General features: G+C 41.7%; 1 protein-coding gene across 1 annotated transcript in view; it reads left to right on the forward strand.

The window, feature by feature from the left end:
- LOC147693009 (rabenosyn-5-like) overlaps positions 1–25,101 on the forward strand; it is a 141,556-nt gene that overhangs the window by 100,711 nt on the left and 15,744 nt on the right. The window contains exon 11 of the mRNA XM_086939251.1: positions 17,789–17,891. Within this exon, the coding sequence (XP_086795377.1) occupies positions 17,789–17,891 (103 nt within the window). The remainder of the gene's footprint in view (positions 1–17,788; positions 17,892–25,101) is intronic.

A 25,101-nucleotide genomic window follows, 5' to 3' on the forward strand; every position in this document is an offset into this window, starting at 1 on the left:
CCGCCGCTTGAGATGGCATAAGGTTGCTAAGCAGGAATCGATATTGGAAACCATCAGGGAGGTTATGGAACAGAGCATCGTAGAGCTTGATGCTATACCGAGCCACATCCCAGTGGCCACACAGGATTCGAAGCTTACAGAGATGTATGTATGTATGTATGCATGTATGTATGTATTGGTAATCTTTTATAGCGCGTGTCTGTCACCCAACGGGTATCCTGGCGCTTTGCCAGGAGACACTGGGCAAGGTAGGGAAGTTCTTCCTGATTAAAGATAAAGGTGCCCGGAAGGTCCCCCGTCCAAAGGCTGAAAACCTGTGGTACTCAGAGGTATGTAGGGAAAGGAGACAGGGTCAGTCAATGGGCCTAAGAGCAAAAGATCAGCCAAGTATAATTGTAGCGAGAAAGACCTACTACAGGACCATTGACAAAGTTAAGCGCCTGTGGGAAGAAATGCATTGGCAAGAGCTCAAATCTGCGGCTTAGTTGAAAGACTCAACCAGATTCTGGGAGCTAATCAGCAGCAGTACAAGGAAGGGAGCTGACCCTATATCAAATCATATAGTAGGGCGCCAATGGTTTGAGCATTTCTATGGCCTGTACTCCAGTGGGGTAGGGAATGCACCAACCGGGCTAGAGACTGGGTTGGCTTCTCCCGAGTCCCCTAATCAGGGGGAACAGTTTGGGTTAAGAGAGGTAATATCGGTAATTGCAACAATTGCGCCGGGTAAGGCAGCCGGTCCCGATGGACTCCCTGGAGTTCTAATGCTTTATGATAAAAACCTCTGGGCGCATTTTATTCTCCGGATTCTCAATCTTATTGTGAGCAGTCATCCAGTGCCAGACTCCTGGAAGGGTGCGGAGGTGGTGACCATCTACAAAAAGGGGGATAGGGAGGATCCTGCCAACTACAGACCGATTACTTTATTCGATTTAGCTCAGAAAGTGGTTGACAGGGTCCTCCTGACAAGATTGAGGACATGGATTGACGGGGATGGCATTTTGTCACACTTCCAGGCAGGGTTCAGACAGGGGGTTGCACGATGGACCAGGTCTTCAGATTTTTTGCAATTTATTGGAAGTCTGTAACTATCGAGAAAGGCAGCCTTTATTTGGCGTTCATCGATTTAAGAACAGCCTTTGACCAGGTCCCTCGTGCCAAGCTATGGCAAGTACTGTCTGATCTAGGTCCCCCCCCCCTGATTTTGGACCTCATTAAACTTCTCCATGAGGGGAACTATGCCAGAGTGAGGTGGGGTAGCCAGGGCCAATTGAGTGAGAGGATAGCGGTTGAGAGGGGGTTTCCCAGGGTTGTGTTATGGCCCGACCTTGTTCTCCCTATTTGTCAATGGGGTGGTGGACCATTTGAGGGAGGACACGGCTGATGCCCCAACCCTGGCGGGGGGAAAATCGCCCACGTTGCTTTTTGCAGACGATACCCTCTTGATCTCAAAAAGCCCTATGGGGCTACAAAAACTACTCGTCCGCTTCACCCAGTTCTGTGATGCCAGAGGCCTGACCATAAATACATCTAAAACAAAGCTAATGGCACTGGCACCATCGAAAAGCTTCATAAATAACATCAGGTTGAACGACTCCACTCTGGAACTTGTTGAAGCCTTTGACTACCTGGGAGTGTGGGTCAACAGCCGGATGAAGTGGTCCTCCCATCTGGCAAAAATGCTCTCCAATCATAAACGTGTGTCGGGGGCTATTGCAAGACATCAGCGCCTTTCCCATAGTCGACCCGTGGCCCCTGCCATTAAGGTATTCGAGGGAAATGCCTTGCCCTCATCTCTATACGGGGCAGAACTGTGGGGTTTCGAGAATGTTACAGACTTAGTAAGATCAGAGAATATGTTTTTTAGAGATCTGGTCTCGCTCCCCCCATCGACCCCACGAGTCCCGCTCCGCTTGGATCTTGGTAGACATCCAATAAATGAGGTTGCAAGGCTGCGCCCCTTATTGTTCTGGACACGCCTCAGGAAGACCCCGGAATTATGTTACTACGCCTCTGCCCTGACTGAACTAATCCAACTAGATATAGGCCATAAAATAGGCTGGCTATCCATATTTAAACAGCTTGTGGGGGACATTGGATTGGGGGAAGCCTGGGTGAGCCAGAACCCACCATCTAATCAAGTTGTAATGAAGGCCTATTGGGAGTGGGTTTCTGCAGCTGCCACAAGAAATCAGAAACACGGTACCCTGACGGAATTTTTTTTAGACGTTAAGTCTGCCCCTAAACTAGAATCCCTCCTGGATCTTATTGAGGCCCGAGAGATAGGGAACTATATCTGAAGTTCAGGTTTGGTACCCTCCCCCTGAACAATTTTAGAGTAGTTTGGAGGCAGTCGAAGGAGAGTGACACAGGGTGTCTGGGCTGTGCCTCCCCTACGGAATCTATCGCTCATTTTCTCTTCGCCTGCCCAGTGTATGGTCAGGCGAGGAGAATATGGCTGAAACCTGTTTGCTCCAACTTGGGATGCAAGAACTATAGGGAGGCATTGCATATTTTAATATCTGAGACCTCGATCCCCAGTGTGATTTGTGGGGCAGCTAAGTACCTGGGCTGTGCCTGGTTGACAAGATCGAAGCTTTTTAGGATGACCCAAGTCCAGGCCATGGAACTTTAGATTGCCACCTTCCATTGATCTGTACTCTGTCCTTCATGATGAATTATTTTTAAATCTATGTCTAGTTTTTACATGTTAGATTGTATATACTATATATTGAGTAATAAGTACGCTATATATTTTTATATATTGTGTGAATGAAATAATGAAGGGCTGTCTTTCTTCCCTTTTTCTTGTTCTTGTTCTTTTAAATAGTTTTTATACTTTTATGATATGGTATATCTAATAAAGTTATATACCATACAATACAATACATTTAAATTGATGTCACTTATGAGTTATAAATGGATCTGAGCAAAGTACAGTTATATTGTTTGACCAAGTGTCTGTTAGTTGTTTCTATGAGATACTAGTTTGTGCTGTACTAGGAGGATCTTGTAGAATGCTTGATGTAAGGCTACCTTCAGTCATAGTGAGTGTAAGCGTTCTAATTCCAGCGGTCCTCCCAATGGTATGTGAAGAGGACAGAACTTGCAGGAACATCGGATCCATAGACGAATGCTATTTACCCTACACTTGAGAGTGACTTCATAGTCATAGTAATATAAACACAATCCAACCACATCCTTTGTATAACCCAAAACGTTCAAAACAGTTAAACTGATTTCAAAATATTCAAACACTACCCACCAAAAATGCAAGTTAGCCAACACACCCGTAACAAATAAGGATACCAATTAACTATATAAAATGATCCCTCCTATAAAAAAAATAGGAACCCAACATTACAGTACCAGCCCACACATGAAAAGAAACTCAAGTCCCTAATAGAACCAACAGACACAAAAAAGGACCCTCCTACCTAAAAGGAAATAACTAAAATACTTTATATAACCATAGACATGTTTTTCATACAACACCGAGTGTCAGGAAACCAGTTGTCGATAGGATGAAAGACAGCAACGGCAAGTAGTCTGTCAAGCATGGATTCTTTCCAGAAAAGCAACACTCATCCTTACAACATTATAAAACTACATATCAACATTCCACTGGAAATGTTCAAGCCAGCATTCTCCTTCAACCTGTGCTCCTTTTGGTCCCAGGTTTTTTAGATATAGCCCAAGAAACTATTTTGACACATGCAACAATAAAATATACCTCTCCAAGGTTTTTAAAGAAATACGAAGCCCCACACAAATCAGATTTTTTAAAAGGTGACCCAACACTAGACTATATAATCATCACTTCTGTCAGGTATAGGAATGCATCGGCCACTGAATTTTGGAGGACAAGAAAGTTTGTGGGAGCCGCAGGCACCTTTCAAAATGCCCACACAACGGCTCTTGTGAGTCTTTACCAGAGGGGAAATAATGGACTGCATGAGAAATTTGGAGATGATTTAATGAAGCATCGTCAACATGATTTTTAGAACAGTAAAGTTAAAGTGGACTTTTTTCAAACCAAATTATCAGTGCAGCAGTGGACTTACTCTATCTGGCTTCCACCTTTTACTGTCCTGGAGAGGCCATTAGAAGGTCTTGGTTTTGTTGAACCTCTTTAAAACCATGAAAGAGTTGTGAATCCCCCATTCTGTGGCACATTGTCGTTTGTCATGCAGACGAAAAACTTCACAAAATGAAGATGATAGCTTATGTGCAGTAGGCCTAAAAGAAAAGAAGAAATGACGGTTCAGTCCACTCGATGGCCTCATCAGCCCAACGGTCAATGCCAAAAGGGGTCAAATATCAAAAAGGCAAATGTGTTCTAAAACCATTACCCTGCAATCTTCAACACCTATACTGCTAAGACATTAATCGGGGAGACAGTAACAACCAGCCCACCAACATTTTACCTTCCCCCATTTCTTATGCATTTTGATCTGGGAAGCGATGTCTCGTCATCTGTAAGAGTGGCCTTTAGTCAAAGGAGGTGGAACGGGTACTAAGTATTGTTTCTCAGGCATACTACCATCACTTGGAGAAGTGTGGCTCACTGGTTAGAGGAGGCAGACCCTGATGTAGAGGTCAGACCCGGGACCAGGGTTCAATTCCCGACGCGGCAGGGTCTTGAGCTCAAAATGTCCACGGACTCGATAATTCTCGCCTCGGTGCCTACTCGAATCATGGGTTCACACTCTGCAACTCTGGGCAATAGCTTGCTTAATCTCCACTACCGCCCCCGCAATGGGATGCCTGGTCTTCACGTTGGGGATGCCCAGTAGGGGTTATCTTGCAGGGAAAGCCAGGACGGGTTCCCATAAGCAAGCGCTAAGAGACCTGTCAGTGATTTGGCGCTATATAAATCGAAATTAACATAACATAATTTCAAAGACACACCTCCAAAACCTAGAAACGCACATCAGCAAAAGGAGTTAGGAGAAGAAATTACCCCACTTCTGTTGAAAAATTCCATAGAGAAAGTACCACACAAACAAAAAGGTCAAGGCATATTCAAGGTACTTCTTGATTTAAAAAAAGAAAAGAAAGAAACTTCTGAGACCAGAATTCAGGCACATTTTGGAATTATTTCTACTAAAAAACATACATAAAAAAGAAAGATTTCACATGCTGGCTTTACATCGAATTGTTCCTTTGTCCCTCATCTATAACAGAACGACTGGATGTGTCTGATAGGCTTACAAGATGTGGATTTATCACAAAATGGAAGTATACATCACAGAAAATGTCTGAGATTTCTGGTGGACCAACAACATTACCAGTTCAAAGTCCTCCCATTTGGTTTAAAAACAGTACCACAAAGATTCTTAAAATGCTTGACGGAAGTCGCTGCACGCTTGAGACAACAAGGAATATACATTTACCCATATCTATACGACGAATGACATCTCAAAGAGCAAACGCATCAAAATGTGAAACACGAATTGAAACAAACTTGCAAGCTGTTAAGTTATTTAGGCCTCATAAATTATCATAATTCTCAATTGCTTCCATTTCAAAGGCTGACCTATTTTGGGGCAAATCCTGAAAAAATAAAGCGAAAATCGTATCTTTCTTCGGGGAGAGTATTATCAATCTGGAGGAAATACAATACCCTATTAAACTGAGCAAGTCCGACAGCAATAGGTAGAACATTGCTACTGGGGTCTATTGCGTCTTATATGTACATTGCCTGGAATGCAAGATTATATATGAGACCATTGAAACAATGCCTAGAACACCAGTGACATCAGAGGTACAAAAAATGGGAGGACCATCTATCTTTTTAAACAGCAGTAATGGTGGTGTGCCAGGAACATTCTACTACAAGTGGTTCCTTTCTACAAAACGAGAGAATACTACAATTAATTGTCGCAGATGCCTCTCTCTTAGGATGGGAGCTCATCTTGATTGTCTGACTATTCAAGGTCGATAGTCGAAAAAGGGTTAAACATATTACATAAATCCTTTGGATATGAGAACAGTTCATTTAGTTCTCAAGGTTTTCTTTTTATTCTTGAAACCCAACCCCACAATCAGAACAGGACAATGTATAAGCAGCATGTGTTACATCAACAAGCAGGTATGATCCAACTCCAGAACACAATCATTGGAAGCACAGAGAATCTGGCATTCGGTATTACCGAGAAAGATCTCTATCACAGCAGTAGATATAACTGGCTTAATAAACTTTCGAGTGGATTTTCTAGGAAGGCCCTACAAAGAAAATAATGAGTAGTGAGTGTTTGGATGAAGAAGTTAACTGCAACATTTTTAAAGAATGGGCTACGTCATCTAGAGACTTTTTATCTATATCATCAGAACACCGGTAGAAAGCTGATGCCTTTTCTGTATGCTTTTCTTACTCTTCACCATTACCTCCAGTAATACAGGAACTCTCCATATCGCCAGGAAAGATGATCCTTATAGCGCCAGAATGGCCATGACAGTGGTGGTTTACCAACATCCTGCCAATGTCAGTTGCACAACAGAATTGGCTTCCACATTCCAGCCCAATCTATTTTTGAGAATTCAGGACCACATTTTACATCCAAACTTCACATTGTTGGCTGCATGGATCCTGAAGTCGGACAGCACATGCATTTAGGATTACCACCTACCTGCACACAAAGTTTAAACGAAGCGAAGTGTTGTTCTACTAGACATTTATATTCAATGAAATGGAAGCGTATTTGCCTACGGTGCCAAAACAATGGCTCACACTCCAATTACATGGCAAGAAGTTGTTCTTCCATATCTATTGCACTTGTTTAAATGTAATTTACGATAAAAGTTCATCTAGCCGACATATAGAAGATCACCCCTGCGGATTTCTTTCTTCAGTAAAATATTTTTCTAGGAGATCTAAATAAGGTGTTTCCTCCAATCAAAAGACCTTCATTTGAACTTAATTTGGTGTTAACAACATTATTGGGTCCCCCGTTTTAACCCATTCATAAAGCTACTTTACAACATCTTTCTTGGAAAGCAGCTTTTTCAATCGCTATTACCTCTGCTAGAAGGGTTAGCGAAATACAAACTCTCTTTGATAGAAATCTTATGCTATGTTCCATCGTAATAGAGTAGTTTTGACAACAAATCCCTTTTCTTTCCTAAGGCTGTGTCCGATTTTCATATTAATCAGACTATCACCTTACCTACTTTTTCCCCAAACGCTTCCAGTCTAGCCCAGCATGGACCTCAAAAGGGTTCTAAAATGTTATCTCTATGAAACAAAGGCGATACTTAAATCTAATCAGCTGTTAGCTAACTGGTCACAGGAGAAAAGGAGAGTCCACACTAAACAATCTATGGCTGGATGAATCTTATTATGCATCACTACCGGCTATCAACCAGCACTCTATCGTGATTTTTTTATCATACTATGTATGTATTTATACACATAATATGACATAATAGTCTAGTGTTTTCTTATTTTCACTCATTTATATATTTATTTATTTATTTAAGGAAGTGTTATTTGTCACAGTATTTCATTATTTACTTCAGTCCAAAAGCCGCTTTTGAATTATTTAACCCCTTCCCTGCTGGCCCGTTTCCGCCGCTGTGCGGTAAACAAATGAACAGGGGCGGGCCATGACGAACCCCAGCCGTCATCAGCACACGAGCACCGTATTGCATGACGGCTTGGGTTCGTCATCAGCATGGAAGGAGTTAAGCTTGGTACATCCTGTCAAACTGAGCATGACTGTTGAAGTCGAGATATTACTTTTTGTACTCGAAGCAGAAGGTGATGGCCCTCGCTGCAAATACTGTTACTTGTCTGCTCAATAATAGATGCAAAGGGATTCTGCCTTATTATTCCTGTGCACCTATTAATGATGGTAAATTAGGGCCATGGAAGGCCTGTGACAATCTCTCCAGTTTGAAAAATCATAGTGCTGTACAAGGTTTGGCGTAAATTGAGCCAATGGACTCACATACTAGAGGACTGCTTAGTAGGAGATGATGTGCCTGTTGTGCCCCAAAACCCAATTGCCAAATGTACCATCCGGACGCACACCCCACTGGTGGCATTGTCCATCTTTATCCTTGTCCTTCAGTTCCACTTGCTTTAGTTAGTTTAGTTCTTTCTATTGATTTTTCCATCCCTTCTTTTTCTTGGATTTTAGTACCCTCTTTGTATTTTGGCCGCCACCAGACACACTAGAATGGGCTTCACATAAGAATAGGCTTCACATAGGTCTTCTCATTGAGGGGAGTGGGAAACGTGGGTTGGAATCGGCACATAACCATGTGAAGCCCCTGATTTGCGGCCTTCATAGTACCATTGAGATACAAAGAGGAGTTTTAGAGGACATACTGTATTAACTAACGAGATGAGTTCTATCAGCTCCAAGTCCAGTGGTTTAGAATATACTTTACAACAATTACATTATAGTACAATACAGTAGTTCTGTGGTTCTCACCACTTTGTGATATCGGTGATTCTTGCCACTCCATGATATTAATAAAGGTTTTTTTCCTTGTGCCTGAACAAGTTGAATTACCAAACATGTTTTCCTTTGCCTACAAAATGCACCCCTCAACACATTAAAAATAACCAAAAATAACTCTGAGGAAATTTAGAGAACTAATTTACTGGGTGAAGGGATCAAGTGCTATAACTGATGTACTAACTGCAAATCATGAAGAATTAAATGTAATACTCTTGAATAATAGTGGTAATGTGTTTCACAGAGATGTAATGAGTGAGTGGAAAGAATATCAAAAACGTGTAAATTAATGTTTTCTTTGAAGAAATATTAGAGCAAACATTAACCTCTATAAATGCCACAAATGCAAAAAGGGGAAAAAATAATTCAGAAGCGAGGCAATTTAGCAGATCCTGAAGTAGAGCTATTAGAGTAGTTATCAATGAAAACTAATAACTACCACAATAATGGGGCAAAGTGCACTATTCATTTTGCTGGTACTTATGTTAATAATTATAGGAAATTTAAATCATACCATGGTGATGTCATGTCCCCAACCTACTCTTGAACATATAGGTATAGTTCCTGTGGACTCCGTGCTTTGCAGGCATTTGAACGTACAATTTGGAGCTGGGAAGATGGACTTGTGTCCCATGAGCTTCTCCTATACGTACATAGAAAGGGTCCACAGGAATAGACTAACCAGCTAAAGATAACAGGTATATTTTCCTGGGTTTCTCTTAACCTTCCCTGCCAAGTGAGAACACTCTTAAGATGCTTGAATCAGTATTACTGGAGCATTTATTAGAAACCAAACTAATGAAGAACATATGAAAAATTGTATTGCAAATATTACAGTTATTGGATCAATAAGGGGTGAGTAGAAAGTGAAGAGTCAACATGGTATTTTCTATAATTCCCCTTCCTACTGAGTCCCTGCTAATAACACATTTAGAAATTGGCACCTGAAAGTCTTCCATTGTGAGAGGTAGAACATAGCATTGCTTACCTGTAAGGAGGCCTGCCCTCTGTCTACAAGTCTAGCTTCTGTGAGAGCCCTGTTGGGTTGTCAGACACTGTCCTTGAAAGAGAAAGCTCCCTAGATATAGGTCTGTGCACCTCAGTTTGTACTGTTTCAAATGACGACCATGAGTAGGTGTCCTCATGGTTTCGGACAGTGTGTGAAGAATCATGTGGGAATTCCTGTAGTTGGACATGTGATTATAGGATAAGGAAATGCAAGTCCTTGAGTTAAACACTGATGGGCTAAGAGCCAGATGTACAAAAAGTAGGAATTGCGATTTTTACTGAATTGAAATTAGGAAATCGCAATTCCTAATCTAAAAAGACTTGCAATTTGTGATTAGTGATTCCTAGTGGGTCACAAATCTACCTCCCTTATGAATGTTAATGAGGTAGGAATAAGAGCAATCACAAACAGGGTGGCCTACTGTGGTCAGCAAACCACCATGTGCGATTGCTTTTCAATAAAGGTATCTTTTTTTATGGTTTTTTTTTAATGCAAACCGTTTTCCTTAAATGAAATGTTTACGGTTAATTTAATAAATACATTTTTTAACATTCTCAAAGAGTAAAGGGTCCCTAGGGGCACCTTCCCATTTGCAAATTGGTCAAGAGAGTTTCGGGTGCCATCTTAAGGAGCCAGCGATTGTCAGTTAGTAGACCCATTGCCCCGGCTCTCGCTGTGTATGAAGGAAGGGCACTGCCTTCTGCGACATATGGGGCAGAACTATGGGGTGGTGAAAATGTCCAAGACTTGGTCAGAGCTGAGAATAAATGTATACGGGAGTTAGTTGCCCTACCGACTTCAACCCCGCTGAAACCACTGTATTTAGATATGGGCAAACGCTCTATCTCAGATGTGTCCATCTGCGCCCGTTGCTGTTCTGGGTGCGCCTAAGGAGGACCCCAGAGCTAGCAAACTATGCCCTGGTGATGGACGAACTGATTGCTTTGAACACCGGGAGTAAAATACATTGGGTAAACAAACTTAAACAGATGGTTTTGAAATTGGGACTGGCTGAATCCTGGAAGAACAGAGGAATCCAAGCTGGGGCCCTTTAACCTCGCAGTTTTTAGAACACAAGCCAATTAGGAAGTTGGAACCGTTTCTAGACCTATTCAGAATACCTAGAGACAGATTGATCTTTTTAAAGATGAGGTATGGGACATTACCACTCAACAATTTCACCAAAGGTTGGAAAGGCTCATTGGCCCCAAATGGTGCATACCCTTGTTGTCCTTGCAAAATAGAATCCCTTCCACACTTTCTGTTTGGCTGTAAAGCTTATAAGAGGGCAAGACATAGATGGATGAGACCGATTTGCAGGGAGCTGGGGGTTAGAGACTTCGGGGTTGCCCTCCGCATCATTACAACTAACACGTCTTCCATCTTTATTGTTTGTGGTGTGGCAAAATATTTATCAAGTGCTTGGCTCATTCGCACGAGGATGTTTAATGCTACTAAAGCTTAGACCCTTTGGACATGGTCATTAACTCATAATGTTTTTAAATACCGCCGTACTTTAGTATTGTCATGTAATTACCGTATTTTCCGGCGTATAAGACGACTTTTTAAACCCTTAAAATGTTCTGGAAAGTCAGGGGTCGTCTTATACGCCGGATGCTAAATTTGAAGGAATGTTTTCATGTGTTTTTACATAGCGCAGACTACACCCGAAGGTGTCAGACTGCTTCTGCATTATATAAAAATGGGCTGATGTGAGCAACAATAACAATGGACAAATTACAAAAGCAAACATTGAGTTTCATGGATCAAAAGTGACAATAGCGAGCAACCAAAATACATGAGGTAGCAATCGGTACATTCCTGGAGAAAAAGCGATAAGTGTGCAGGTTACAAAAGCATACAAAGCATACAAAGTACGAGCCAAAATAAAATAAAATACATTCTCAAAATGGCTATGCAGGACTGTGTTGGACTGCACTGGAAGTGGGGGTAGTCTTATACGGCGAGTATAGCACGAAACCTACATTTTATTAAGCAAAGTAGGGGGTCGTCTTATACGCCGGGTCGTCTTATACGCCGGAAAATACGGTATGTTTTAAATGTATATAGCATTTTAGCAATTTTTTAATATGAAATGTACATTTTTTGGCTCCAATGTTTTTTTAATGAATGTATGTATTTTTATGATATGACAATATCGAATAAGGTATCAATAAAAAAAAAGCAAATTGGTTACCACTACTTTAAACTGGTGATAAGGTATCACTGTTTTGCGACCAGAATTCTTCGCAAAACATTGATTATACCATACCGATTCTGTATTTGGAAGGAAGGCCCTAAATGTTCCTTACAAATACTGCATTATAAATGCAAATTGTGATTTGGTAACAAGTTATGTAATCGTATTTTGCCTTTTTTCCATTTGAAAATGCATTTTTGCGGTTTCAAACCGCAAAAATGCTTTGTACATCTGGTCCCAATTCACAAAGGCAAACAATCAGCATTAGCAATGAATAGTCGGGTGCTTTAGGCAACAGACAAAATAGAGGAGGATAAATAGTTATGATTAGTCTAAAAAACATGTAAACACAACACCCACAGAGTGATAATACGGAAGAATTTACATATAAATATATATGTTTGCACATGTATGAAGCAAGACTACAAGCACAGGCCTAATTAGATTAGGCAGGAGGGGTCAAAATCATGTTTGAATACTGGATACAAATCAAGATATCACATACAAAACAACAGCAGCCGTGTGCCCTTTACAGTATTGTTCAAATAGTAAACAGGCTCTAAAGATCAACACATGCAGAATGAAACATTGACTGTGTGGCAGGTAGTAAAAGATCAGAAATACACCATGAGATTGTGTATGGTTGATGGAAAAAGAACAGGAAATCGATGGGTGAAAAGCCAAGAGAGTGGAAGTCAGAAATGGTGGACCAGTCTTTTGGAAAGCCAACATTATCATTGCAAATTAATGGAACATGATTCGTAAAGTAGAATACAGTGACATTAGAGCGCCAAGCTGCGTAGCAGGTTTTGTAGTGGGGACACAAACCAGCAGCAATGGTGACTCCTAGCAGCAGCACTGACGATTGGCTGCACTGCCCCCTAAAGGACCTTAATGGATGAGTCTTGTCTGAATGATCTCCCAACAATCCGCGTAGAGCCGTAAAACATTTTTCCTGCAGGATGTAGTCCACATTCATGCAAGAGGGCTACTGAAACACGGGTCGAGCCACAGGTACCCGTTACTTGTGAAAGTTTGGAGTTCAATGGTATTGCAGGCTTGAAAGTAAATCGCCTTCTTGGTAGAAGGCTATAGCCTAACTGCAATGCTGCTCAGGTTGATATGGCAAAGAAGGTTGACATCTGCAGTAGTCAAGATAGGAATCACACCAATGTATACATTTGAAGTGAGAGACCTTAGAAAGTTCAGAATAGCACAAAAACAGTCTTGCATGCTTGAAGCGGTCGAGTCTATATCCTTGATGATTGTAACACCTGTAGTGTTCAAGCATTATACACTGAGAAAGTTGTCAAAGTGAGTTCAATATTGAGTGTCAAGAAGACATACTCTCCCAGCCACAGAATGTGCTGTTTGGACCTTAAAAATTAAGCTGTCAAAGTTAGTCATTTTTTACTGGGTTAGAAATGGATAATAGTTTAATCAAGGTACAGTGGGAAAAGGATGGTGTTTTGCCTCAAAGAATGAGTGAAGTCCTAATGAGAGTAGGATAAAACGTTATATTTCAACATTTCACTTTCATTTGAACACTCAGTTTATAAATATAACCATGACACTACTCCCATTTTGAAGAGTTTGTTCTGAAAATAAAGCTTCAGATTTCTATTAGTGCATGGAAATGTGTATCTAATGTTATGTTGAGCATTGGTAAAGCGTGCATTTATCCCGGAGGGTGTCTTGACACTAAAAGGGGAGGAAAGTAAAAGGCAGCTAGAAAAATGGATTGTAGAGCCGGAAATATTAGTTTCAATTCTTTCCTGAATAGGGTAAACACAGTAGTGCTTTTGAGTGGAAGCAACATAAGGAAAAGGAAGGATAAATGCCCAGCCCCAAGCAGGCCTTTTTAATGGAAAGGATTGCCACAGTTTTTTGAAGAAGCAAACAGAAACTTGCTTGTGGGGGTAGTACAATACGAATTTCTTTCTGAAATAGGCAGGCCCTGAGTTATAGATGCATGATGTGTGAAACGCAAAACTTTGAAAGGCGTACTGGCCGGTAGTTTCCGTCACACCTTGTTCCAAAAATGCAGATGGATGTTGTGTATTTCTATTTTTTAACTGTCTCACCAGAGTCCTATTTTAGGAATTTCTCCCCTTTTACTTTTTGTATTAAGATTAGTCCACCCAAACTCTGTTACAGTGTGAGCAGTAAGGTTGGGTGATGTTGGGAGTCTCCCGTCACGAGTGCCCCACTTGACTGCATGTTGACCTGTGGGAGGGCAGCCGTTTCAAGTGTTGCATATTCAGGAGAATAGTACCCCTGCACCATCCTTATGATGATCATCAAGCAATCCAGAGTTACATGTCAGCCATTGTGACCCAAATGTAAGTCCAAGATGGATGATGTACCTGTTGGAGCCTCTACAGAAGGTAGCAATGTGCAGCATATAATGATTTCAGACGTTCAGCAGTTTGGAACACCACAAAGAAAGGTGACCCTTGCTTCATCATATGATAATGTACAAGGCATGGGTATTAGGCCTTGTAGCAGTAGAGGGTTTTATTTGTTAACAAATGGTAGAATGCTGTTCTTATTGCCATAAACATATATGGTGACCAATAACGGTGCTGTAGCATTGATAATGTAGTGCTGAGGCCAGCAAGACCAAGTGCTTTTATGAAGTGAAGCCTAAATGCTTCATTTGGTTCATGCTTATCCCATGGATTTCATTGGAATACTGTCCTGGTTAAGACTGTAGGAATATTATGCGGTGATTCTTGCAAGGGGTTTATCCCCATTTGATCTTGTTTGTAGTGCCATCATGACGTCTGCATTGACCTTAGATTTAGATTGGGATAGAGTAACAGCAGCAACTTTAGAGGTCTAAACCCACATGTTTGCAGCTAGGTCAGCCACATAGTTCCCTTTCGAGTGACCCGTGTACTTTTACGGGCAATTGTAGGCTGGCCATGGAGGAAAAGAGAGTATCCCATAAGTTGGCTACCATCCCCAAAACTGTTTAGCTTTTATGGTTTTACTTTTTGAATGGTTTAATCCTTTTTGGCACTAGTGATGTAGCTCTGAATTGTAACTTCGCACACAGAAAGTGGAATCCTGCACTATGAATGTGGAAGCTTAACAGATGGGGATTATGAAGGGCTTACAGTAGAGCTTGAATATCAGCTTCTTATGCCGTTGGATCTCCTAAAGGTTTAGTGTATGTCTTTAGTGCTTAGAATTCCCCATCTTTAGAAACTCTGTGCACTCCAGGACGTGCGGTGCAGGATTTCTCTTTCAACCCCGATGCAGCCTGCTCTTCAGATGCTTTTATACTCATTTTTGGGTAGGCCATATGGAGTTTTCTGTATTGCCAGTCCAGTAGACCTGACTTCGCAGTAGGGCATTACAGATGTTTACATCTGTAGCTCCTTCTAATTTAGGTATTGGGGAGACCAGTATAATAATTTTACCTTGATTAAGGGGGTCTCTTCTTTAAATGGCTGTTTGTATGACTAATAATTTTATCTGGTAGTAAATTCTTCCTCAGAAGTTGAATATTGGTGAGATGTTTAGGTTATTGGGTAGTTTGACCCTCTTTGTACAATATATATGTGAGTAGTCTTGGGTACCAGAATCAACTCTAATAATCAGGTATTGTTTATTGTCTGACATTTTAACATAAACAAGATATTGTTATATGGTTGTTGGCCTATTTCAATAAAAACAATAGGAGTTGGTAATGAATATTTTGGGCCTTATTCCTCAGATGAACGGTGGACAGATACATTGTGGGCGACAGTGAAAAGATAATTGTAAACGCATGGCAGAGGAAGTATAAACTTAGCATTATTAATGGAAGCTTAAACTCTTAGAGAAAAGACAAAGAAATGTAGTACATAATAAACTCACTCCCTCCATCAGAAGCCACACACATCTTCATGGTCATAATAAAATAATGTGAATGAATGATGACTAAAACAGGAAATAGAAGCATCCAGGAGCACCATGGCCAACCGAGACCAATTTAGCATTCTGTATCTCTTATATGGAAATATTCCAACTGAGGCTGTACGGACATTACACACTTGCATATTTTACCATATGGTACAAAAATGACCTGTGAAGAACGGTGTAATCATAGAGCAGTACAGAGTGCTGCCTTGTCAGACAGTGTTCTCGACCCTGTACTAACTTGCATTTGCCCTGAAATCAAAGGGTGCACACTCCAAGAGTTTCAACTATTGCAGAAGATACAATATTCTCATTTGACCCTTCCAATAAAGAGAACATAAGGAGACCTTCAGCACATTTTTAGGTCTAACTCGTTTTTTTGTTGTGTGCTTGCTCAACACACTCATTTCAGCTACTAATTTAACACAGGGAAACATAGAGAAATAAGGTGGTGCCCTCTACCTAAGGAGAGATGCGACATTTGAGTTGCATTGCTCTGACTGAGAAATCAGTGTTTTCATTGTTGAGGAATGATCATAATATCCTGTGCACTGATTTTTAAAGGATGTGTGAGAGGTTAAGGGGGGGGGGGGTGCACACGTTCTTGTGTGCGTGTGTTTCTTTTACAGGATGAAGAAACATTTCTGCTTTGTTTAGGTAACATTTACAAAGCCTAGATACCTTGAAACAGGGCAATATTAAAAATCCTTAGCATAATACTCATTCTTAATCCTACCTTTGTTATCCTACTACACAAATTGGTGAAGGGCATCAATTTCCAATCCTCTTTGAAAGGAGGTGTTTACGTTTACACCAGTTCTGGCACAGCCTAGCTACTGTAACTTAAATTGTATCCTTATCACCTAATTACATTGAGTATAAAACCATGTAGCCAGAGTTTGCCTTAAAAGGAAACCTCGACAAACTCCACCCTCCTTCTAATCCTGACCAAGTACATCTTCAAATTGGAAGTCTATTGAACCTTGCACAACTCTTCTGGTATAGAAACACGAGTTCCTAAAAAATGCAGTCCTTGCACGATGCCCAAATGTTTTCGAGAAATGCACCTAAAACTGGTCTCTGTAACCAGAGTACAGACCCCGAGTGCTCTGTCAGCAAATTGCACCAAAACTGTCTGCAAAATTGGTTCTCTGTCGTTTCATGTGGGGCATATTATCTATTCAAATGAACTCTGTGTTACTAAAAAAGTAACTAAGTTCTTAGTTCTGCTGGAGTGAGACAGTCCTCATAGACTTTGAGCTCGCCATGATTCCCATAATACTTTAATATCACAGGTGTAACATATACCTCACCTACTTGATAACATATGCTTTTCTGGCAGCAAAGTGCTCTGAAGTTTGCACAACATAATAAATGTTTGTTTAATGTGGTAGCAGTTCAGCATGTTTACAGTTTGTTTTCTAATTTCAGCACTGTTACTTTTCGGCACCCCTTTACTGTATATGTTGTATTTTTTGTAGCAAAATTAAGTCAAATAAACACTTTATGGGGGCTGTGCTTTGAAACTTCTGTTCATGATTCCCCATTCAACTAATCCAATTATCACTTGAGAATGACCAGTGTACAGTATTGCACAAACATTTCACACGGGTGATTCTTGAGTGTTAATACAATTAAATAGTTTTAAATTGTTATAATAGTTGCCTCGCCCCTCATGGTGAAGTGGCGCTTCTTTCATCCACTAGTCTGTACCAACAGGAATTGTCACTGCTGCCCTTCTCTGGTTTTGATGCTCTAGTGTCATTTTATCCTGACTCTTTGAAGATTACTGCAGTTCCACGTGGTCAGGATTTACCCTCATTCTGTTCCTTCGATGAATTTAAATTCCTCCATTGTGCTCTTCCTATTGATGACTGCCCCTTTTTTGGAAGGGCTTCTGTTAACATCACATTTTACTATATGCTACTGCTTCTATAGGATTGCTACAATTTGAGTCGATTGGCATGCACCAAGTGAACCACAATATTTTTCCTTTTTTTCAATGGATAAGATGTAGATTCCTGTTCCTTTCTCTTGATCATCAAAACCAAATCCATACTGTTTATCGTGTTCCATTTCCTTCCCTTCTTCCCCCCCCCCCGCCCCCCCAAGCTACATGACATTACACTGCTGTACACATCTCTCCTATCCTCTTCACATACTTCAGTGCTCCTAGTTGTGTTTTTCCCTTTTTAATTTCAGTAAGAAAATTTTAATTCTTGGAATGAATGAGGACCCCAAACCCTCTCCCAAAGCTCAACAACTACAGAAGATGATTCGGTACTCTGCAACTCTCTTTGTACAGGTAATACTGAAAGAAAGGGCATTCCCTTTAAACTGTCACACTGGACTGGAAGTTTCCATTGTTGTGTCTTCCTTTTTTATTTTTATTTTATTGTTGTTGTTAAAATGGTTCACTTTAGGTATTTCACAATGAAGAGAAGACAGAATTCTATGAATGTTGCTGACCCAATTGTGATTTTCTGCATCACATAAACATCACATAAAGATATGTACATATTGGAAACCTAATATAGACTATTATTATAAAACTATCTTGTGTGAATAGCCTTTGACAAGTTATTTGACCTTCCCTAAGCTATTTCTGGACCTTGTTTCTCCCTGTTTGTAGAGGCACTTCCATGGCTGTCATTTTATTTATCTGAATGAACACTCGGAGAAGAGATCCGAGTAATGATTTCTGTTTCATGTCGACTCCTGGGCTCCAATATGTAATGTGACAGAACACTTTGTTAGTAGGCCATAGGTCTGATTTACAAACCATTTTGTTCTCGCAATGCCTGCAAGAAGCAAAACCACAGGCTTGTAACATCAAAACTGCAGATCAAAATGTTAAATAGGTGCATTGCAAGTTAGGAATTTCTTTCCAAACTTGAAGTATCTGTTATGGACTTCTAAAAGGACTTGTTGAGGCATTTGCACAGTGGAAGCTGGCATAGAGGTGCAGCTTCCATATTGTGAATGGTGTCTGCCGGCATTAGGGGAAGCAGACGGTGGTCCTGTGGAATGCTGCATTTTACCCCCAAAACCCTTTGCTAATTACCAACTTATATTTTTGAGAGTTGGACTCCTCCCTATAAGGGACTGGTCAGCGGTGGCTCCTCCGCAAAGGCAAAGGAGCGTCACCCCACTGGCTGAGCTAGCAGCTGAAAAATAAAACAATACAGTTTTATTTTTCACCTGTGCCTGTACCTGAGCGAGCGTTAAACCAGCATGAAAGCAGCGCGGGGATTGCACATTGAGTCTCTGATGCTGTCCCAGGAGTTGCTGGGACCAGGAAGCAGAGGAACACCTAGGTGGCAGAAGCAGCATCAGGTAAGCTTTATTCTTTTTTTTATTATTCCACCCTCCTGCGCTCTCTCAAGCTCCCCTCCACCCGACCAACCTTCTTTAAATGCATCAGCCACCACTGGGACTTGGCTGCTTTAAACAAATGTAATTCAGGGAATGTAAATGCAGGGATGCAGTCTCCAGTACAGGTCTTTGTCCCTGTACTCGCAGGGAGCCATTGAAAAACTCCTACCTTCTGAATATCAATGAGGTAGGAGGTTTTGTGACTGCCTGAGAATAGTAATTTCCATCTGTGACAGTTAGTTACATCGGTCACGGGGCAAATTAAAGGCGTGGTCACAAAGCAGTCTGTGCACAAAACCATCAACTGCTTTGCAACACCACCTTAGTATATGGGGCACAATGTAACTTATGCTCATTGATGGTCCATATGACCTCCCCCACCCAAAAGGAAAATGTCTGCTGTGTGGAAGGCGTCGGAAGCTCTTGCTGTTGCAACTGAACCCTGTTTACCATGTTTTGTTTTGACACCGCTGTGGGAAGGATTCAAGGGACAAAGAGCAAGGGTCAGGAGCCTCTCTGTACTGGCCCCCATCTTATGGAGCTCTCTCCCTTCCTCGGACAGGCTTGAACATAACTTTCTGAGATTCAGGAACCTGTTGAAGATCTGGCTTTTTAAGCAAGTTTATGATTAGCCTGAGCCCTGTCTCCTTTTCATCCTGTTTGTCGCAGCGACAAGAAACCCTTGGTTGTATGTGCACTCTATAGGTAACATAGCATTTTTTTAAGGGCTTCCATGGAAAATTCGGACTTTTTTCACTCTAAACACTTCAATCATTCCTGCAGTACTCCTTTCATTCCTGCTAATGACAAAGGAGACATGAACGAGGTTTGTTCTGAATAAAAATCATCACAATTTCAAAGGGTTAACTGTTGCATCCATTTCGTCTATCGCGGTCCCCAATTATGGGACTTTCTCTATTGGTGTGGATGTAGATTTGCCGAGGTTGTTCTGGATCTCAGATTGTGAAGAATATTGAGCATGTGTCTCCGATTTACACATCAGTGACAAATTCTCAAGAAACCCTCCGCCCCATCTTTGACACCTAGGGTTGATAAACTGTAAACTACCTTGCAACTAACTTGAACACCACATGCACCCACGTTCCACCTAGATTTGTAAGGTGTCTGTCTCCATAACCGTTGAATTGATATTGCATTGAACAGCATGATTCTTCAATGCTATCCCTTCAGCTCGTCTCATTTCTAAGGTCAGTTAAGTGTCTCTCCAGAGATTCTGGAGGAGCTGGCGACATCCTGGAAGTCCTCCACCGGGATTTAGTGCAGGAGCAAGTGGCTGAAATTTTGCAGACGGGTATTAGCAAATATAGTGATCTGCCTCACAGCCTTAGAAATATAGCAAAAGAGTTCTGTGAAGTCTCATCCTATTCCTGCGAGGCAATTAGGTCATCTGGTGGAACCAATGCATCAGTTTTCCTTGGATCATCATATCCCCCCTCAGCCATACTGGCACCTGACCCTAGTCATATTCTATGTACAAAACATACTCCTTTATGGTGAGGTGTATATCAAAAGAATACTACACTACAAATCAAATTATACATGCAGTCATGGTTTTCATGTAGTTTTGAACAATGTATTGGCAATAGATTGAATAATATCGAAATACGAAACTTAGTACTAGTAAAATGACCCCAAAAATTGAACAGATCATTTAATTATAAACACATACTGATATTGATTTTCTGATGTCAAACATAGTCCACATCTTTGTTTGATCCCTAAAAGTACTGCCAGCACGTGTTTGGAGGACAGTAAATTTTACTTCACTTCCAGGAAGATTAGGTCCCTGATGTCTGTACTTATTGTCAGTCCTTCTCAAGAAGAAATTCGAAGAACACGCTGCCAGATCTTCCAGAAGCCATGAAGAAGATCAAGTCTTCTAGTAGAGCTTCTCCTTCCTGCTCCAAGGACTCCCATAGAAGCAAATCCAAGGATAAAAAATATCAGAGGAAGATTCACGACGTCTAGTAATATAGCGTCGAAGGCTAGACATACCTATATGCCTGGCAACATCAGGTGCGACATCATACGACGAAAGAACCCAGGCGGTTTCTGTCAATAACACTATTGACGTCAAAAACCTCCATGGATATTAAGACCATAGTCAACAACATCAAAACCACCTCTGTCGATGGCAGATCTACCCCTTTCGATGCCGGCACTACCTTAGTCAATGCTGAGGCAACGCGCTTTGACATAAAGGTCAGTTGACAACCAAATCATCTCAGCCGACGATGAAGCCATGTTCATCGACGTTGAGATTTCCAACTTCGACGTCCAAGCCATCACAGCCTCCAAAAGTGGCATTTAGGGCAAAATCTTTGTCACCATCTATGCATCGATCTTCAAGGTGGTCATAGAAGAATCGACCAGAGATACTTGCCACACCAGTTTCTGCATACTCCCAAACATATTCTTTATCACATCACACTCTGGATATAGCGCTTTCTAGTACAGCTTCACCTCAGGGAGCCACACCACATAACTTTCCTCCTGGTTCAGGTACATCGTCTGGGCTATCACCTGGAATATCCCCAGCTTCTCCTTGTGTCCTCGCAAGACCACAGGACCTTCCATTTTAGAAACATCGACATCGCTGTAGATCTCAAAGACGATCCAGAGAAAGATGCCATTCATCTCACTCTAGATTAAGAAGATCCGGTACAAGCCATCACAGAAGGTCACCATCTTGATGCAGATCATGGTCTACTCCAGGGACAATGACCTCAGGGTCTTCCATCAAAGATTATTCTCTGGCTCCCTCTAACACACCTCCACCAAGGGTTGTTTCTCCAATTGATGACTTGGCCACTTTTAATAAGGAGCTTGTAAGAGGTGCAACAAAGCTGAACATTCCTATGCCAGCTCCCACTGCATCTACTTCTGTCATATATGACACCTTACATCAAAGAACGTCAGCAAGACCTCTCCTCCCTCTGATCCTGGGTCTTCTTGAGCCTGCAATACAGTTATTGCTGACACCTGCATCTATACGGTTGGCTCCATCTAACCTCTTGAAGAAGTATAAGCCTCCTGACCAAGATCCTTTCTTTTCCAGGGCAGATCCACCATCAGACTCCATAAATGAGGCTCCATAAATGAGGCTGCAGCAAGGAAGTCACTCATAGTAGCACCATTGTTTCCGAGAGCAAAAGAATAGATTTTATGGGCAGGAAAATGTGTGGAGCTTTGGCTTCTACAATGAAAGCAGCTAGTGTCAATGCCCCTTAAGGGAGATATGATAGATCGCTTTGGGACTCCCTACAAAGGTTTACGGATAAACTTCCTATGGAAGACGGACAGGATTTTCAGGAGGTCATTAACGAGGGATTGCTGTTATCTAATCGGATCAATGGTACAGCTGCTGACATTTCAGATCTATCCGCCCATGGTCATTACCATGGTATAGGTGCTAGGAGATCCTCATGGCTTAGACTAACAGGTCTAAAACCAGAAACACAAACTTGAATCTTGAACCTGCCATCCTCAGGAAATGCGCTGTTGGGATCTCACGCATATGAAAAAATGTCACAGATGAAGACTGAATTGGACATCTTAAAAGCTGTGGGTCTGGAAAAGAAAAAAATAATTTAGAAAGAGGTACAGGCCTTATGACAGGCGCTACTATCCTCAGAGGATTCAAACCCCTCATTGGCCACACCACCAGCCGTAAAACCAGCAGAAACAGTCATACCATCAACGCAGATCATCCAGAGGAAGAGGGAGCCGACATCAGCAATCTGCAGGGGAAAAACTCACATCTTCCCCAGATCCGTCAGTCACTCCAGTATTGTAGCACACTTTTCAGAATGGCTGATGATAGCTGCAAACAGATTTTCTGAATATTGTTCAGAATGGCTAGTCACCTCATTTCAAGCTTCCTCCTCCATCTCTTCCACTAGCCTAAACCTTGTCTTATCAACAAGATCTTTTACAGAAGGAGGTGAACATTTTACCACAGAAAATGCAGTGGAGGATGGTCATTTGAAACATAAAGGATTGGGAGTGGAAAAAAGGACTACAACAGGAATTCAGGCCGGTTTTCGCCTTCAGTGTACTGAACAAGTACATAAGAAAAGAAAAATTCACAATGCTCGCATTACATCAGATCTACCCTTAACTACATTCAGGGGATTTGATGAGTGCAATAGATCTTCAAGATGTCTACTTCCACATTCTGATCATAAAAAAAGATTTGACGTTATTAAGGTTCACAGTAGGCTCATGGCATTTTAGTACAAAGTCCTACCCTTCGGGCTGGATACAGCTTCCCGAACATTTGTGAAATGTATGGCTGTCATTGCAGCACATCTGAGGAAACAAAAAATATGACTTTATCCTTACCTAGATGACTGGCTCATAAAAGAAACATCCTTTAAAGAAACACTGAGCCATTTTCCAACATGTCTCCGCAATCTCACCAAGTTATGTATTCAAGTAAACCTCAGAAAATCTACAACCTCCCCAACTCAAAACAATAATTATCTAGGAGCTATAAGAGATACGCAGTCTGAAAACGTGTATCCTTTGGAGGAGAGACTGTTATCAATCCAACTGCAGTGCTTCTCTCTCCCATCCAACAACTCAACAGATTTCATCTCTGTTGGAATCGATGGCCTCATGCATTTTTTTAGTTCCTTATGCCAGACTCCACACACTACCTTTACAGCAATGGCTGGAGGACCAGTGTAACTACTTCTCAAACTGTTTTAAGAAGAAATTGACCCTATCACAATCAGCCATCCAGTCACTCTCATGGTGGGCCAAATCGGAGTATCTGATAAAAGGGACCTTATTCCATCAGGATCTCCCAGCTCAGTCTCTAGTCACATATCCATCCCTATAAGGATGGGGAGCACAACTGGGCTATTTAAGGGTCCAAAGGTTATGGTCACACAAAGAGAAGACTTGCCACATCATCCTACTAGAATTGTAAGCAGTTCATCTGGCTTTAAAGTAAATTCTTCCGGCAATCAAAACGACTTCTCTTTTCAGACGGACAATACAACAAACAATGTACTACCTGAACAAGCAGGGAGGGACACTTTCGAGACCTCAGTCTCTAGAATTCCAAGCTGTCGTGTTCCACGACCCCAAGAATCTCACAGGAAACGATGGGGGCTTTTCAGGTACGCTTTTATTATCTTAGTAAAGCGTGCATATGCCCTGACCTCTTGCCTCGAGGTCCTGCTCTGGAATGTCCCTGTCCCCTCCCCTGACCGGAAGTGGTGTCCGGTGTCCCCTGGTCTTTGCCCTGTGCCCCAGGGTCCTAGTGCCCCTGTCCTGGGCACGACAGCTCCACCCTTGTTGCAAAACAAAACATTTCGCCGACTGCTGCCTGTGGTCAAAGAGAGAGATGTGGATATATATATATATATATATATATATATATTAGCTGATAGAAAAGTTTCCACAGGCCTCCGTCTCTTTACATCTCCTCAATTAGTCTTTTTGTCTTCTTGCATTCTCTTTTTGGTCGCTGTTCTCTGATGTCAGTTTGTACTTCTTCCTCTTTCTTTAGTTTTCAATTCTCTGAAATGCGAGCTATTTCCAGTGATGTGATATTGGCCTGCTGACGCCGTTATCATTGGCCCCTTTACTTCTGTCACCGTCACCGTGTCTCTTGACAACACACTGTCAGATTTCCTCACTTGTCTTTGTTTCACTACCACGGTGTCTCCTTCTTTTATTTTTGTATTTGTCACGTGTCTTCTCTGGTCAGCATAAGCCTTCATTTTTGCTTTTGCTGCTTGGTCTCTTGCAGCAATGTCCTTTTGCTCCTCTCTTTCCACCTCTTTCATTTGTGGCAATCTTGTTCTGCTTGAGTGCCCCAACACCAGTTCAGCAGGGCATCTTCCTGTGGAGCTGTGAGTGGTCGTTCTTCGATGTTTCATGCGGTAGCTGGCAACCGCGCTTTGAGGACCCGTTCTACAAGCAGGGCTGCGTCTTTGCTGGTTCCAGTGGCAACGCTGGGCTCTTTCCTTGCACCGAGTTATCGGTACGTCGCAGTCCTGCCACAAAACTTCAGGCTGACCTGTGGCCACCGCACGAGCGGCTCGTGACTTCACGTGGCAGCAGGGTCACGGCATCCGAAGCTGCATGGTTCCGTTCATCCTGAA

This window comes from Lissotriton vulgaris, chromosome 9 (genome assembly GCF_964263255.1).
Source record: "Lissotriton vulgaris chromosome 9, aLisVul1.2, whole genome shotgun sequence".
Lineage (NCBI taxonomy): Eukaryota > Metazoa > Chordata > Amphibia > Caudata > Salamandridae > Lissotriton > Lissotriton vulgaris.